The sequence below is a fragment of the Bremia lactucae genome, linkage group LG14 (genome assembly GCF_004359215.1).
Source record: "Bremia lactucae strain SF5 linkage group LG14, whole genome shotgun sequence".
Classification (NCBI taxonomy): Eukaryota; Oomycota; class Peronosporomycetes; order Peronosporales; family Peronosporaceae; genus Bremia; species Bremia lactucae.
The window spans coordinates 1153958-1172423 of NC_090623.1; the positions used below are offsets into that span (position 1 = coordinate 1153958).

At 46.6% G+C, this 18466-nt stretch overlaps 3 protein-coding genes across 3 annotated transcripts; all 3 read right to left on the reverse strand.

Moving 5' to 3' along the window:
* Positions 1–13672: 13672 nt before the first annotated feature.
* On the reverse strand, positions 13673–14770 carry CCR75_008561 (uncharacterized protein; the record flags this gene model as incomplete). The annotated part of the gene is made up of 1 exon (XM_067966613.1): positions 13673–14770. One exon carries the CDS (start codon positions 14768–14770, stop codon positions 13673–13675), a length of 1098 nt encoding a protein of 365 aa, XP_067814591.1.
* Positions 14771–15132: 362 nt separating this feature from the next.
* Positions 15133–15753, reverse strand: CCR75_007977 (uncharacterized protein; the record flags this gene model as incomplete). Its single annotated transcript, XM_067966033.1, has 1 exon — positions 15133–15753. The coding sequence occupies one exon, from the start codon at positions 15751–15753 to the stop codon at positions 15133–15135; it is 621 nt and encodes a 206-aa protein (XP_067822300.1).
* Positions 15754–17367: 1614 nt separating this feature from the next.
* On the reverse strand, positions 17368–18126 carry CCR75_007978 (uncharacterized protein; the record flags this gene model as incomplete). Its single annotated transcript, XM_067966034.1, has 1 exon — positions 17368–18126. The coding sequence occupies one exon, from the start codon at positions 18124–18126 to the stop codon at positions 17368–17370; it is 759 nt and encodes a 252-aa protein (XP_067822302.1).
* Positions 18127–18466: the final 340 nt, after the last annotated feature.

Here is an 18466-nt window from a genome sequence, read left to right on the forward strand (position 1 = left end):
GGTAGCAAGCTCCACATGTCGACCGCAGATCATCCCCTGACCGATGGCCAAACAGAACGTGCCAATCGGGTCGTGACGGATGTCTTACGCACTATAGCAACTCCTAAAGAGTGGAGCAAGCAATTGTCCTTTGTGGAGTTCGCTATAAATAACAATGTCCACGCCAGTACGGGTGAGACACCGTTTTATATAAACGGACTGTGCCATCCTCGGACGCCAGTCTCGTTTGTACGCAGCCCGAGTCTTAGTGGAGGGGGGGCTCTCACTATGCTCGGTGCGAAAGAGAGACCTAGTTTCGTCAATTTGACGATGACCCGCGAGGATATCATCTCAACGACAGAAACTTGCCTTATTGACCCTGCCAGTTTAGCAGTGGTCAATAAAACAATGCCTTATGACCGACCTCTCGGTGGTATCATAGCCGAGTTAAATGCTAAAGCTTGAGCGAGGCTCAATGCTTTGTGGATGAGCGATTAGCCATCACACGAAAAGTCCGTGACGCGATCGTAAGCGCACAGGACAAGCAAAAAGATACGCTTAACTGGAAGAGCGAGGTTTCTCGCTCTCTACATTCGAGAGATCCATGGGTTCTGGACCTCCGTTTTCTTGTCTTCTGGGTGGACGATATGCTCCGAGTGGACGAAAGCCTGTTTGACCGAAATGGTCGCAAAAATAATGAACGCTTTAGATGGGTGAAAAAGTACTATTTTGTACTGCTACCCTACCTTAAAATGCAATTTCTTTACTACCTGTAGGTACTACGGAGTTGTTGCCGCGTTTAATTAAGCCCTTTACGGTGGTTGAAGAGGTTCGAGACCTAAATTATAGACTCGCCCTTCGCCCGTATATAAAGACGCATCTCGTATTTTACGTGGGTCGCTTGAAACGGTATGTAGACCCAAATGACTTCACATACCCTCATCCGTCTAAGAAAACCGACGGTGACGCCGACTGTGGGTCGAGCGTCAATCGGGTGAGGAGGATGGATAAGGCGAAAGACTATCAGCCGAATGACTCCTCCAACCACCAAAAGACTCGGAGTGCAACGGATACCACGCGCGTAATGCGGGTCCCTCAGCATCAACTTCTCCAGGAAGTCAAGCCGAAGTTTCAGACGTTCATAAACCTGACGATTCTTCACCCGGACATTCTGAAGATCCGAGTTCGGTCGCAAGACTTGACCCTCGAGATCCCAACGCATCGCTCAGCAGCGCTTAACGCCTGCTACTAAATGGACGGAGGAAAGGCAGCCGTAGTAGCTAGATGAGGTCGCCACTACTATCGGGCACCGCCTGCACTGATGGATGCTGGTGGGAATAAACGCTTCCTTGCTGGAAGGTTGCTTGCCCACAGCTCCGAGAGGCAAGGGTATCAGATCCTCGTCCAATGGAAAGGTTACCCGAAGAGTTTTGACTCTTGGAAACCGATCGATACCCTACGTACTGATGTGCCCGGCTTGGTGGCTGCCTATGAAAAGGACCACCAGCTGAGGCCACTTCGCTAGTCTCAAATGGACTAGCAGAAGTAGCGTAGTGAGAAGAAACAGGGGGTACAGTACCACCCATGATTTCTTTCACACGCCAGCGGGCGAAATTAATTCGTTGCGACCGCTGTTTCATCTCATCGTAATACTAATGAATGCGGCGCAAGAATTATGCCTCGTAATGGTCGGGCGTTTCATTTGAGCGCATCACGACCGGGATCGGGAAAATACGCCCAAGCGATTTTCCTGAGTCCTCCATGATTGAAAGACGCCATAATAATTATGTGCGTCTACAAGAGCGCGCTCTAGGAGCGACGCTCTTGGCCCGTTTAAACGAGGCCATTTTGATGGAGGGGGCGTCTTTGGAATGCCACCCGTCACATAGCCGCGTTCTGAACGACTGGCTTGTGACACCGACTGAGCACGTTCACGTGTCGTCGGCGGAGCTTTAGGCTCCAAAAACTCTATGTCAGAACCATTATGGATTATGGTTTGAGCATAAGGCGTTGTGGTTATACCCAACAAAGAAGCTTTTTTTGCTGCACTTTAATGGGCAGCGCTCTCATTACCTGTCGCTGCGCTTTCCAGCGAAGACTACGAGACAGCATTCGTAAATGATGCTGTCTCCGTGCTGTGAGCCATGAGAAAAGCTTGGATGGGCGATAATGCGCCATCATCCTTCCTCATGAGCTCGTTATCCGCATCACTACTATGAGGTGACGGCAACGGTGTCGACTCATTGTAGTCGACAATGAGCGACGGATCAACATCCTCGCTGTTAAAGTGGGATGGATCCTTTAGCCCTGTTAACGCGACAGCCGCAGTGGCTGTCGGCGTTTCAATTACTACCGGCATGTTAACACGGCGCGTGCACTTAACGATGGTTGAGTGGGTGTCTTCGCAGACGACACATCAACATTACCCCGTTTAGGTGGCAACTTTGGCGCCGTGTATGTAAATTGTAACGCGGTGTATCGTTACATGAAATTAACAATTAAAGGCTGTTAATTAATGTATTATCTAAATGGTAGATATTATTTGGAGAATATTACTTTACATGGTAATTTTCAAAAAGCTTATCCATTGATAGATATAGACCATTATATCTACTTTCTCCGCGGTCCAGTCAGCGCTGGACGTGCGCAAAGAGAGACATAGACAAGACTTTAGTACATGTTTTGTATTAGTTTATAATTAAGTTAGTATTAAGTAGATAGACAAGAAGAACTTAATTATATTTATACAGTTTTTCGTGTAACCCTCTTCAAAGTGTTTTATAGAGAGTCTATCCCTAAACTAACTAGTGTACGTGAAGTGATGCGAGGCACCACTCGCACTGAGGCAGTGCGAAGTAGACTTGAACTAAAGAAGTGCAAGTCAGTAGCACCCCGTTATACCTGGTAGCATTTTGTAGTCCGTACAAGGACCACTGTTCAACCAACTAACATGGACATGTTTGATGATAATGGAATCGATGGACGAATGTGTCCTCGATGTGAAGACTCGGATTGAGAGAAATATAACTCAATTTTGGGAGTCACTTAAGACAAATCCTTTATACAAGGATCTGATTGTATTCAGGGATGTATTACCTGAAACAGTTCCATGCGAGTTGCCTAAGGATAAAGGCACTCGACATGAGATCGAGCTTAAACCGGGCTCGAAGTACTGTGTCATTAAGAAGTGGCCACTGCCTCGTGAACAAGTATTTGCGATCGATAATTTTTATCGATCGATTAAAAGCGGGCCATGTAAGGGAGTCAACCTCGCCACGTAGCTCTCCGACCTTCTGTGTGCGAAAGGCCACAGCGGGTGGCGCATAGTGCACGCATTCAATAAACTACATGCTGCAGCGCTACCAGCTCAAACGCCGATACCTAGAAAAGAATTAATAATAGATGGTATGTCTTAGAGTACCATATTTTCGTCTATGGATCTGATGGATGCCTTTTATCAGACCCTTATGCGTGGACGGGTCATCCCGTACACAGCAGTGAGCATTCCTAGCGGGATGCTCTGGGAATGCTAGTGATGCCTCAGGGGCTTCGTAACGCCCCTGCAGCATTCAACAGATTCGTAACGAATCTGTTCCGGTGCGAGAATCCGCACCGAGTTATCTTGACGATGTGTTCGTCCACAGCCGGTCTATGGACGGAAAGACGGACGTGGAAGTTCATAAAACTCACGTTCGTCAGGTTCTTACACTTATGCGAAAGCATAAGTTGTACGCAAATCTCAAGAAGTGTATATTCGCTGCAAGCGAAATACCACTTCTTGGGTGCATCGTCGGTAAACACGGCGTGCGCCCTGATCCCGAAAAGATCAAGGCAATCACCGACTGGCCAGTTCCAGTCGATGTCAAGGGAATTAGAAAGTTCCTTGGTTTAGCGGCGTACTTGCACAAGTACTCTCGCAATTATGCAGAAATGGCAGTTCATCTCTCTCGTCTCTTGAAAAAAGGCGAGAAATGGTTATGGATCGCTGATTGTCAGCGCTTGTTTGAAGGTATCAAGCAAAGCTTGATGCAATCGCCCATCTTGGCGATTGCAGATCAAGACAGACCATTCCATGTGGTCTGTGACGCCAGCGATTTCGCAATCGGCTGCGCGTTAATGTAATACGATACAGGCGGCGCGGACCGCGTCATCTGTTACCAATCGCGACAGCTGCAACCAGCTGAACGCAATTACCCAGTGTATGACAAGGAACTCCTTGCCATGAAATATGCACTGGCTAAGTTTGGGTCTATCTCCGATGAGATAGACCGTTCATCCAATATACGGACCATGCGTCATTACGCACGGCTATAAAGAGCCCACACCTCTCGCAAAGAATGGCGAGGTGGCTATCCTTTTTCGCGGAGTATAATTTCTCCGTGGAGTATAAACCAGGACGACTTAATGTCGTCGCTGATGCGTTATCACGCCGACCCGATTTCGAGTCAGCTGTGGATCCCAACAGTGCAAGTGATCTTACTGTTGCAACACTCACTACGAGTGTTCCATCATCAACCTGAGATGATGACATAAAGAAAGCCTACAGAGAAGATAAGAACCATCTAGGTTTAATGGGTTATCTAATGAATTCATCCAATAAATATTATAAAGATCTACCGGCTTTATATCGATCATCATCCGATCGATACACAACACGCAACGGCTTATTGTATTACACAGCTGTTGCCGGCGACACTCCACGTGTCGTCGTCCCAACTCACAATGATTTGCGCTTGCGCATCATGTATGAGTGTCACGATGCACCAACAAGTGGGCATCGTGGACGTGAGAAGACTTACCTAACAGTAAGCATGACTTTCACTGGCCCTGCCAGTATCAGTTCGTGCGCAAGTACATTCGTGCTTGTGAGGAATGTCAGCGTGGGAAGCCTAGCCCTTCATCCCGTGCACCTGTCCGAACTCTCCCACTTCCTGCAGAGTGTTGGCAGTCCGTATCTATGGACATCGTCTTCGGATTTCCTGAAGACAATCACAAAACAATTGAATTCATGTTTTTGCAGACAGTTTCAGCAAGATGGTATATCTTGCTGCAGTACCAGAATTGATCACGGCTTCGGGCTGTGCCCGTGTCTTTATGGACACGGTATTCAAACTTCACGGTCTACCCCGTGAATTGACCTTGGATAGAGATCCACGGTTCACGGCGGAGTTTTGGCAATCCGTGTTCCGATCTCTCGGAACACGGCTGACTATGTCAACATCCGATCACCCAGATACGGATGGTCAAACAGAACGCGTAAATTGCGTCCTCGAAGAGATACTTCGAAGTTACGTCCAATCGTATCCGAATTGAAAGAGTTTTTTCCGATGGTCGAATTCGCCATCAATAATTCGGTGCATGCGTCTACAACGCATACACCGTTTTTCGTGAATGACCTACGCCATCCTCGCATTCCCACCCAATTAGAGGGATCCTCTAGTTTAAGGGGGGGGGGGTGGACACGCAGGAGCAAAACCAATTCTCGCTCATGCTCATCACGCGTCGAAGTTTACAACGACGCGCGTTATGTCGATGTCGAAGAAATCGACATCGAAGATGAGAAAAATCTCATGGCAGTGCGGACAAAGCGTACTGAAAAGACTTAACAAATTAGTCAGCAGAACAATTTCTGCTAACTCGAGAATCAATAATCCGTTTCGTTCAGGATTCCATTGCTAACGCAGTGGACCGTCAAAAACGGAATGCAGACAATCATGGAAGAGCAAACGTTCTTTCATTTAAAATTAATGACCTAGTACTACTCTCTACGGTAACTTACCTAAGCGTGTAGTCACAAATATGGGTAGCAGTAAACTTTTACCCAAGTTCATTCGGCCTTTCCGTGTACTGCATCGCAGAGGTAATGCGTACACAACAAAATTGCCACGTAGGATGCGAACGCTTCCTACGTTTTATGTTGGTCGGATCCGCCCGTACCATCAGTACGCGGTTTCTTTTGAGGACGGATCTGTCCACCCTTTTCAAGAGTCCCTAAAAGATTCTTGTGGTCACGAACCAGATTTTCATGCTGAATCAGGAGATTCTCATTACGGGTCCGAGATCCTCGAAACCGCGATGAGCGGAAGACAGCTCATCACGAAGAGCGTGACATTTCCGTTCGTACTCCAACATGAGTACGCACTCATTGAACGCTCTTCCAACCGTCCGATATAGTGTGACTGCACCGTCTGCTCTAACGAGCGACGTTTACCGCGCTCGTGATTAAGTCCCTCCTACAATTTATGGAGGAACTGATCGAGTTTGTCGATCTTCGACTCTAGATCCGACACATGGGTCGGATTGTATATTCCCTCCTCCACCACAACCATTGATGGATCCCCACGGTTCTTGTGGAACGTATTCGAAACCATCGTGATGTGAAGGGGCAGCGAACGAGCTATCTTGCTCGCTAGCGCGGTTATTCACCTTCACATAACAGCTGGGAGCCTCGTTCACAGCTGATTGTTGACGTTAAGGGCTTCGTCCGTCAGTATGACGAGACTCATCCGATGGATCAGAAGTTCCATCGGAAAACACGGGCCCCTGGCGCTTGCAAATTGAATGCAAAACGTCAATCGCATCGCGCATTTCAATAGAGATGCGAGCACTTCCCCAGGGCGAAGAAAGGGAATAGACATCCCCTTTTACTCTCTTCGTGTTGTCAATACAACATGGACAGGGTTCACGCCACATAGGGCATGGAAGTCCAGCCTCACGTGACAACCGATGCAATTTGTACTTTGCACCGGTTGGAGTTCTTTTCTCAAACTTAACGCGATTCGCGTTTAGTTTTTGAAGCCAGGCTTCGCGTCCAATGTCTTTGACATTGCGAATGAACGCGCTCCAAGCTTAGCATAAGCGAGACTTTACATCGCTTATTGTTGCCACTTAACCATCGATGCTTAAGAAAAGCATCGAGAAAGAAATCTTCCTCAGCGCAAAATTTCTTCGCGCTGGAATCAAGGCCATGTACCTTTGTCGCAATAAATAAGGGATATTTATTGTGAGGAGTAGTCTCTCCAGACAAGCTACTAACTAGTCGTTCGGGCAAAAGCCACGGCTTTTTCTCAGGGGAAGTACGAAACATTTTATCGTCAACGCTCCTTTGAGTGGTACCAACTGAAGCAAGGTCACCACAAGAACTTTAATTACGATTGCTTATGTGACCAATCAACATCATTTTTAATTAAGTTGTCACATAGTGACTACTCTATCCAATGACAGTCAGAGTGATAGTCGTTTAAGGGAGGGGTGATGTAACAGGGTGTATCGTTACATGAAATAAACACTTAAGGTTGTTGATTAATATATTATCTAAATGGTAGATTATATTTGGAGAATATTACTTTATATAGTAATCCTCGGAAATCTTATCCATAAATAGGTCTAAGCCATTATATCTATTTATCCCGCAGACTAATCAGCTGTAAACGTAAACAAAGAGAGAGAGACAGATAAGATTTCAATTGCATGTTTAGTATTAGTTTATAATTAAGCTAGCATTAACAGAATGAAAGAAGAGAAACTGAATTATATTAATACAGTTTTCATTTAACCCTCTTTAAGGTATGTTTCTTAAAGTGAAGTCTTCCTCTGCACGTTCTAGTGTACTTGAAGTGACGTAAGGCACCACTCACAACTGAAGCAGTGCGAAGTGGGCTTGTACTGAAGCAGTACAAGTCGTAGTGCCCCGCTACGAATATAGCCTTTGGAGCTCTCCGTAATGACTTTATTCGCAAAGGCGTGTTAACCTGCTCTTATTCTAAATATGGATCTCAGCGTGAACCATGTGAAACGAAAGAACAGTCCAGTCTTGGCGGTGACGGTATTCGGGAGGGCCATATCGACAAAATAATTGATCTTTGTCTTGAATGTATTGCCTTTTACTTGGTGCGAAAGGGTTGCTATTATGTACTTTTTTTCCTTTTGTCGACGAGTCTTGTACATTGGAGTCCCTCTACCAGTGTGAACGCGCGAGCGTTTTGTTGTGAAACCTAGTCGTTGACGCCTGTTGACTCCTGTTGACCCCTGTTGGCGCCTTCTATTGTCACACCGGTTGACTTCGTCCTTCGGCTTTACTATCACGAATTTTCCCAGCACCTTCACAACTGTACAAGTGAATATTCCTAGAATCATTTTTCGCAGCTGATAAAGATGTCGCTGATTCAAGTTGATAGCAGTATTGTGGGCGGGCACGTCGTAATGCGGCAGCGCTCTACTTAGACACACACCCTAGCACATCGAAGAAGCGGTTTGACCTGCTTCTCTTGCGTGCAGTGAGGTAGTTGTGGTGGGCGCGCAAGCGACCTCACCCAACACACTAAGTACTCTGGTTAAGTGTCGTCACGGGAGCGGTAATCCGTCTCCTCGTGCGAACTTACCAAGTAGGGAGTAGTTTTCAGACTGATTTATATTTAATAGAATTAAATATACCTATTTTTACCAATTAAAATGTCATTTCTATAGACAACACTTAATATATATTGCGAGCGTATCTTTCTAGATACCTCGCGTAACGGATGACGCTAGCCGTCATCACGGATGACGCTAGGCGTCATCCCTCCTAATGTGAATGCACCCATGTGCATCACATACATAAGAATACATCACAAATGTGAACCACACCCGAGTGCTGGGTCTAATTACTTCAATTAAGTAATTTACCATCCACCTAAGTACACCAAGTGTACTTAACGGGGACTACACCATCACCTCCCTTTAAGAACGAATTTATATTTTTAAATTCGTCAAGGAGGAGAGAGGAACTGCGAGCAGCTTTACGCCCCGCTAGTTCACTCAATCACTCTAGCGCACGTGTATCCATACACGGCGCCCAAGATGCCACCTAAAAGGGGCCACATTGGTGGGTCGTCTGCGAAGATGCCCACTTAACCTCGCACTAAGCGCACGCGCCGCGTTAATTTGCCGGCCGCGTCTAATGCCTTAGACAGAACGCCGATAGCCACTGCGGCTGTCGCGTTAACTGGGCTTAAGGATCCATCCAACTTTAACAGTGAGGATGTTGATCCGTCGCTCATTGTCGACTACAATGAGTCGACACCGTTGCCGTCACCTCATAGTAGTAATGCGGACAACGAGCTCATGAGGAAGGATGATGGCGAATTATCGCCCATCCAAACTTTTCTCATGGCTCACAACACGGAGACAGCATCATTTACGAATGCTGTCTCGTAGTCTGCGCTGGAAAGCGCAGCGACAGGCAATGAGAGCGCTGCCCATTAAGGTGCAGCAAAAAAAGCTTCTTTGTTGGGTATAACCACAACGCCTTATGCTCAAACCATAATCCATAATGGTTCTGACATAGAGTTTTTGGAGCCTAAAGCTCCGCCGACGACACGTGAACGTGCTCAGTCGGTGTCACAAGCCAGTCGTTCAGAACGTGGCTATGTGACGGGTGGCATTCCAAAGACGCCCCCTCCATCAAAATGGCCTCGTTTAAACGGGCCAAGAGCGTCGCTCTTAGAGCGCGCTCTTGTAGATGCACATAATTATTATGGCGTCTTTCAATCATGGAGGACTCAGGAAAATCGCTTGGGCGTATTTTCCCGATCCCGGTCGTGATGCGCTCAAATGAAACGCCCGACCATCACGAGGCATAATTCTTGCGCCGCATTCATTAGTATTACGATGAGATGAAACAGCGGTCGCAACGAATTAATTTCGCCCGCTGGCGTGTGAAAGAAATCATGGGTGGTACTGTACCCCCTGTTTCTTCTCACTACGCTACTTCTGCTAGTCCATTTGAGACTAGCGAAGAGGCCTCAGCTGGTGGTCCTTTTCATAGGCAGCCACCAAGCCGGGCACATCAGTACGTAGGGTATCGATCGGTTTCCAAGAGTCAAAACTCTTCGGGTAACCTTTCCATTGGACGAGGATCTGATACCCTTGCCTCTCGGGGCTGTGGGCAAGCAACCTTCCAGCAAGGAAGCGTTAATTCCCACCAGCATCCATCAGTGCAGGCGGCGCCCGATAGTAGTGGCGACCTCATCTAGCTACTACGGCTGCCTTTCCTCCGTCCATTTAGTAGCAGGCGTTAAGCGCTGCTGAGCGATGCGTTGGGATCTCGAGGGTCAAGTCTTGCGACCGAACTCGGATCTTCAGAATGTCCGGGTGAAGAATCGTCAGGTTTATGAACGTCTGAAACTTCGGCTTGACTTCCTGGAGAAGTTGATGCTGAGGGACCCGCATTACGCGCGTGGTATCCGTTGCACTCCGAGTCTTTTGGTGGTTGGAGGAGTCATTCGGCTGATAGTCTTTCGCCTTATCCATCCTCCTCACCCGATTGACGCTCGACCCACAGTCGGCGTCACCGTCGGTTTTCTTAGACGGATGAGGGTATGTGAGGTCATTTGGGTCTACATACCGTTTCAAGCGACCCACGTAAAATACGAGATGCGTCTTTATATACGGGCGAAGGGCGAGTCTATAATTTAGGTCTCGAACCTCTTCAACCACCGTAAAGGGCTTAATTAAACGCGGCAACAACTCCGTAGTACCTACAGGTAGTAAAGAAATTGCATTTTAAGGTAGGGTAGCAGTACAAAATAGTACTTTTTCACCCATCTAAAGCGTTCATTATTTTTGCGACCATTTCGGTCAAACAGGCTTTCGTCCACTCGGAGCATATCGTCCACCCAGAAGACAAGAAAACGGAGGTCCAGAACCCATGGATCTCTCGAATGTAGAGAGCGAGAAACCTCGCTCTTCCAGTTAAGCGTATCTTTTTGCTTGTCCTGTGCGCTTACGATCGCGTCACGGACTTTTCGTGTGATGGCTAATCGCTCATCCACAAAGCATTGAGCCTCGCTCAAGCTTTAGCATTTAACTCGGCTATGATACCACCGAGAGGTCGGTCATAAGGCATTGTTTTATTGACCACTGCTAAACTGGCAGGGTCAATAAGGCAAGTTTCTGTCGTTGAGATGATATCCTCGCGGGTCATCGTCAAATTGACGAAACTAGGTCTCTCTTTCGCACCGAGCATAGTGAGAGGCCCCCCTCCACTAAGACTCGGGCTGCGTACAAACGAGACTGGCGTCCGAGGATGGCACAGTCCGTTTATATAAAACGGTGTCTCACCCGTACTGGCGTGGACATTGTTATTTATAGCGAACTCCACAAAGGGCAATTGCTTGCTCCACTCTTTGGGAGTTGCTATAGTGCGTAAGACATCCGCCACGACCCGATTGGCACGTTCTGTTTGGCCATCGGTCTGGGGATGATCTGCGGTCGACATGGGGAACTCGCCACCTAGCAGCCCAAGCACTTGTCGCCAAAACCCAGACGTAAATCATTGATCCCGGTCCAATACTATGGACTCGGCCATCTCGTGTAATCGGTATACGCGATCCAGGACAAGAGAGCTGCCTACTTGCCTTTGATCGATGTCTTACATGGTGCTGAATGAACCATCTTGCTTAGACCGTTTACGAAGACGACGAGCCCCGTCCGACCCTAATGTGAAGTCTAGACTTACTGACTTCCAACAGTTGGTTGGAATCGGTAGCGGCTTCAGTGGCGCACTGCTGGACGGTGCAGGCTTTATGCTGACACTGTTCGCAAGAGCGAATATAGTTGGCCACCCATCTAAATAAGTGCGTTCACCAAAATTTCTCTGACACTCGTAAGAATGTCTTTTCACGGCCCAGATGCCCACTAGATGGCGCATCATGGAGCTCGTGAAGGGTCATCAGCTTGAGGTCTGTGTCATGAGGCACATAGATTCCCAAGGAATCACAAGGTGACAGCTGATGCCATAACAGGCCATCGATGAAGCTAAAGCGATTTACCTCAGCTTTCTCCTGCATTTTTTCGACCCCTCAGTGGTAGATGCGGACTCATGCGTCTCGCACGCTGGTTATTGCCATCGCTCTTCGGAAAGGGATTCCTCTTGCTGGGCGTCTTCGCCCCAGCAGGGGCCCAGGCATAGCAGCGCTCATATGACTGCGCTTGCCACATTTGTGACAGACAACGTCTGCATTGCCCAACTCCATGGAAGTGACACCTGTTCTCTCGGCCGACGGCTTATACCAAGCTATCGCCGAGGCACTGTTGTAAAATTTCTCCTCAACTAAGGCAATTTGGATTCCATCGTTGACGGCACCTTTCTAATAAGAGCCTGTCACGATGAGCCATGACGTATTCCGTTCATAAACTTGGGCACTTTTATGTGCTCCCCAATCGGACCTACGGTAATTGATCCCGACAGCTAGTGCATCTCCTGCACATGCTCTTGCATAGATCGCTTCGCCTGCCACGCCCCGAAAACGCGCACCTTATGCAACACCTCGTTGTTTGGTGGCTGGCACATGGCGCGAGTCTTTGTCTTATAATCGCCCATGAAGGGAACACCTTGAATACGCTATACCCGCCGAGTAAGCCCACTCTGAGGCTTTACCGCGCGGGTGCGACATGGAGTACGGCACCATCGGGCTGTCATCTTCGATTAGCTGCGACACACCGCATTGCTTTACTGCTAACAGCCGATGGATATCGTGCGCGCTGCAGTTCCATCGAACTTGGGCGGGTCCATCCGAATAAGCCTCGGCTGAGAGCGGAGAGCATCTTAACAGTCCTGTTGAAAGCCTCGCTTCGAGCCTGCTCTCGCCTTAGCTCATCCTGAGTCTGTGTGACAGACTCCGCCGTAGCATGGCTTTGTGCCTCGGACGCGACCCTTCGCTGTCCGAGCATGAGTGCGTCAAACTGCTCCAACTGAGTAACATGTTGCTCAGGAGACTACCCAAGACCCTGGCCATGGCTTGTTCCCTAAGTCCCTGCGCCGTCTGCTCAGCCAACTCCCGATGATGTTCGGAGGTGGGGGGAAATGAGTCCAATCGATATTGAGGCTCATCCTCACGTACACGCTCAAAGATGCGGGTCGTGGGAAGGATTTCAAGTTCCACCAAGTGTAGACGGGCGCTACTTAAAGCTGCCACGTACTACGCACGCACACACCTTCGACGATTTACCGCCTTCTCTCACGTGCAGTGAGGTTTGTGGTGGGCGCCTTAGCGACCTCACCCAACTCACGAAGTACACTGATAAAAGTGTCGTCACGGGAGCGGTAATCCGGCTCCTCGTGCAAACTTATCAAGTATATTGTAAGTTTAAGACTGATTTATATTTAATCGCATTAAATATAAATTTCTGTTATTACCTAGCATAAATGCCGTCTTTGTAGATAGACTAATATGTGCTGCGAGCGTATCGTTTTTGGGTATTTCGCATAGCGGATGACGCTAGGATGTACCAATGTGCATCACATACATAAGGGTGGGTCACATATATATGAAGCACACTTAAGTGGTAGGTTTTTTTTTTATTACTTCAATTAAGTACCTAGGAATTTAAGTTGAATATAACAATTCCAACGTAAATACTTCTTTATTATTTTCTCTTACAGAAATAATATTCATGTTTTAACGGTACACCCCGTTCCATTTCGTGCTAAACTGACGGCCCCGGGTCACTCGATGTTATGTAAGAGCTAATTCCTGTCTAGGACAGCGACTCAAAGAAGTAATTCACTATTCTTTCCAATCCTGGGTGCAGGTCCTAGTGCCGTGTCATCTTTTGTGCATTTGGGCATGTAAGTTCAGTGCTTAACAATTAATTCATTGTAAATGCCCACATAACGCGATAATCTTTTATCGATAAAGTCATCCAAGAATCTTTACTCGCTCTGTTGATTACAAGCTTCCGCAGTGAATCTCGTAACGTCCAAGGAGCTTTGAGCAATGACGTTCTCGAGACGCTTTTCAATATCGACGGTATGAAGCAAAATTCGCTGCATTAGAATCGCCGAGTCGCCATCTAATCCAGGAATCAGTGCCTGTAGATTCCGTTCGCCTTGCCACAATTGAATAACTCCCGCTTTCAGTGAATACCCTTGAGCATCGAGGTCATCGAGACCTGATCCGTGTTCAAAATGAGTTTTAATAGCTTGCTGTTGCTTGTCGTCGTCGTCAAGATATGGCACGACAGCAATAAGCTGCAACGTGTCGTCTAACTCATTCAGAACCTTTTCAATCGAATGATCTTCTGGTGCTTTACGATCCACGGGATTATAAGCCGGAGCTGAAGAATGCCGTTCTTCGCGCTTGGCCTCGTGACGGTCGTTCTCATGCGTTTCATCTTCCTTTTCAAAGCCTAAATTTGGATTCTCTACTGCGTGTTTACCTACACTTTTGCCCCAGCTTCCTTTGTCCCATTGAAAGACCTCAGGGAGCCCACAGTTGCTGAAAAATTGACCCAATGCCTCCTCTACCAACGTATTACATGCACCTCCCGTCGTGCGTAGTTGCAACTCGACTTCTTTAAATTCACCCTCGATAGGTGTTTTTAAAAAAAATGGAAGTTTTAAGGTCTTGGCTGGGGGAAATTGATTGTGTTTCTCAATGGCGTCCAGGATGCCCAAGAGCTCTTTGTACGATTCCTCATTTGCGCGCTGCTGCGTTGGATACTGTCCAAAGAGATCCGGATGCGTACGCAAATAGAGCTTGCGCAACGTTTCTTTAAGAATTGGCACCTTGACTCCTTTTTGGCTCTTGTTGACGCGTAATTTCTTCCGACGGAGCGTGCGTTCGCTGACTTTTGTTCGTACAAAACTAATGCTGCTGGTTCGGGTTGATAGGAATGGAGGGTCGATAGAGCAAGGCACGCGGTGCTTATGCATTTGTTGCCAGGGAATTGCTGTGCTTAAGCGTGTAGACGCGTGCATTTGGAAGCGAGAAACGATAAGCGTCTGACGAGCTAGTGCGACGAAGCCCATTACCACCGCTTTTCAGAGCCCTGAAGGCAAGAATGAATAAAATTATTTATCACTTTTTTTGAGAGCAAAATATGCGTTTTTCGTAATGAGCACAAATTCGGGTCATGCCTGAAATTACATGTTGCCCATTTTCTTGTGCATTTTACGGCGAGGTATTCTTACAATCGTTCTTTATTTCTAACATAAGATAAGGAGAATTTATCAATGGTGCAAGTATACGTACATCATTTATACGGGACTTAGACGTCTTGATTGCCTGTGTCGAATCAAAAGTTAAGAGCAAAAGCAAAGCACGCGGGCTCGACCAAGATCTCCGCAATACCTTGATGGTGTCGAGATGACTTCTTTTTTAACGGACAATCTCAAATGACCTGATTGTCTTCTTGCAACTCATCTTTGTCATCGGGATCAACTCCACCATTCGAGAGCATCTCACGCACTTTTCTCTCAATATTAAGCGTGTGGAGCAGGATACGCTGCAGAATCTGGGCCGAATCGGTATCCAATCCCTCAACAATCTTTGTAAGGTCGCGCTCACCCTTCCAAATCTTATGCGTCCCAGCTTTAATATTATACCCACGTTCATCAATCTCATCAAGACCACTGCCACTCTCAAAGTGTTGGCGCACTTCCCCATACTCCTCTTCATCCATCAGTGGCACAGCAGCAATAATTTCAAAAACTTCATTGAGCTCTTTCAGCAAGTTTTCAATCGAAGCATCTTCAATTGTCATTTCACTGTCGTCAAATGCTAGCGTAGGTTCAATTTCGTTCTCTTCTGGCAGGACCACACGCTCGCTCACCTTTGTTCGCAAAAAGCCTACTCGAGTCGATAGGATCGGAGACTCCATCGCACAGGGCAAGCGCTGCCACTTCGTTCGCTGCAAGAATTGCTCATTAGCTACAAGAGGACAAACGCGCATACGGGAATAGAGGAATCGAGAAGTGGCGCGTGCCTGACGAGCTACCGACATGAAGGCCATGACGCAAGGCGAAGAGTGTTGTTTTTATTGGTTTTGAGTCATTTCTTGTACAGCGTGATATTAGGTACGTAGTCCATTATTGCTTCAAAACTTTTTTTATTTTCAAGCTGACAAGCAATAGTAGCCGAAGATGCTTTTTTAGCCGCTTAATACTCCATAATAGCTCAAATTTAAAATTTAAAATAGTTTCTTACATCCTTGACAACCTCAAAATGGAAACTGCAAAAAAAAAGTAGCGTAAATAATACTGTACATACAGTACATCGTCTGATACAACCGTTTGCTCTTGAGGTCACGGGAGAGCTGTAACATGAGTTATTTAAATAGTGTCGGAAAACCTAAAGTGACCTCAGGCAATTTGCATACAAGGCCAATGCAAGTCTTTAACGCTACCAGTAGCTAGAAAGCCTGTTGCATGTGACAGAAAAACACGATCTAGAATATTTTCGTGCCTTACATAATAGCACTCCTCTGAATTATGCAATGCGGAGACCTCCAACACATTCATGAGCGCACATTGCAATGAAGTTCAGTCGCAAATAATAAACTGTTTTTGGGAATATGCGTCCAATATTGCGCAAAAGTTTGTTTCGCGAGGAACATGAAAGTTTGCAGCGATTGATCGAAGAGCATTTTTTTATTTGGTGATGAGCAAGCTAAGTGACTCCTACACGGCCCCGAAGACTTCGCAAAAAAAATTGCGTCTTAATACGGCAATGTGAAGAATGCGTCTTTTTACATGACAGGACGTCGACGCTGGCATACCTCTAAATCGTTAAGTTGCTTGCTAATCACTTTTGAGTACCGCGAGTTTTTACGTGTTTGTATAGAAGTCGGATGAAAACCTATTTGCGCTTAAAATATTAGAGGAAGGCACCTTGAATTCTCTTGGTAGAACCACCTTTTGCCATCACGGCCGGTCGGCTGCTTTTGTTTTGATACGGAAAACAGCCTGCATTTTCGTGGCTTATTGCAGTTAGGACGTCGACAGCTTGATTTAAACCTCGCATTAGCTTGAACGATATTGTGCTTTCCCTTGAAATTAATTAGCTATTTCTTACATCGCAGTGTTCTAGCCATTAATTTTTAGCATCACATTCCAGAATCTTAAGTTGTAATCGCGATAACTTTTTTTCTGTTTGAAAGTAATCGTTAAAAGGTATAACAACTCCCGCCAAACAAAATAATTGAAAATTGCTGCTGCAGTGCGAGGGAGCACCAGCGCAGACTACTCGTATAATTGTATACTCTAATAATAATCTAAAAGATTTGCATATCCATTCCAACGAAAGAAGACCTTCACGATTACAGTCTGTCAGAAAAAAATTAAAATCCGCCCGTGTCTAGCATTTTAAATACTGAAAATTCGGGATCTAATTACGCACCTTGTGATAGTCAAACCCAATAAGAGCTCTGCAGACCTAATTGGCCTGGCGTCGAATGAATAAGAAGTATCTCTGACATTTATTTTGTCTAGCTTGGTCCCGACGAACAAAAAAAAAAATAGTGCGTTTGATACACGCTGAATGATAGCTTTTAGATTTTTTTAATTATCTGAAACTTACTCAATTCAGCAAAAACTTGGACAAGACAAACGTAATTTAAACACTCAATTTAATCATGCTTGGTACCAGTGGTCGTGGCAAAACGCCTCTTTAGTCTTGGGAGCACAAGGCCACCTACGATAGCAACCACTATAAGCTGCATCGTCGTGGCGCTATCAATAATGTCTCCACGCGATCGTAGCTCGCGCAGAATAAGCCCAGCTTTGCAGCTCAGGAAATTGTACGGAACGAGCCCAAATAGCGGGCCTAACGTAAATTGGCCTAGCGGAATGGCCAAGTGGGGCGACGCCATGTTAATAAACCAATTGGGGGTGAATGGAAATACGCGCAGGAATATCATATTCAGCGCCATTTCGTCGCGATGTGCGTCCAATATACTTCTTAAGCGATCGAGTTTTTGCGGAAAAAAGTGCGTGACGACGCGGTAGCCAAAACGCCGCGAAAGGAGAAACATAAAGACCGATCCCAGTGTGTTGTTAGCCAAGCACAGAGGAAATCCCAGCGTCATCCCAAACAACGCGCCGCCCAATAGATTGAAAAATACGGTGCCCGGAATCGCAAATGTTTGCAGGTATAGATAGCAGCCCATGTGTGCGAGCAAAAGTGAACCTCGTTGGCGCTCGGAGAAGCTCTGAAGGGTCTTGCCTAGCTCTTGAGCTGCCTCGAGCGTTGTAGGCAGTCGAAGCGCGAGCCACTCGGTGTCTGTGAGCGTCGAGATTACCAGCGAGTGCAACATCACGCCTAATAGCGCCGTGGTGACTATGAAAACGACGCCCACGAGCTGAAGATCACGGCGCCAGTCCGACATCGTTGCTAAACTTTGTCGACTGCTGCGGATCCTGTTCAAGAAAGTGTTCGGAAGAACGGGGGGTAGGTTATTTTTTGGAAATTTTTATTTTGTTATTTGAATGGATTTTATTGCCAGATCGTTATTAATTAAAAAAAAGAATGCCAGTTAGCAAACAGTTTAACTAAGTAAAATTTTAGGAAAACATGATCCTTTGGCTGATGTATATTTGGTAAGGCTGTAGAGATAGAGTGCGGCAACCGATTCTAGTTTACAGATGGACAAAGGTCTAAGTCCTTCATACTAGCCATAGAAGGATATGAATATTAAAAATAACGACGACAAGAAACAGTCTCTAATT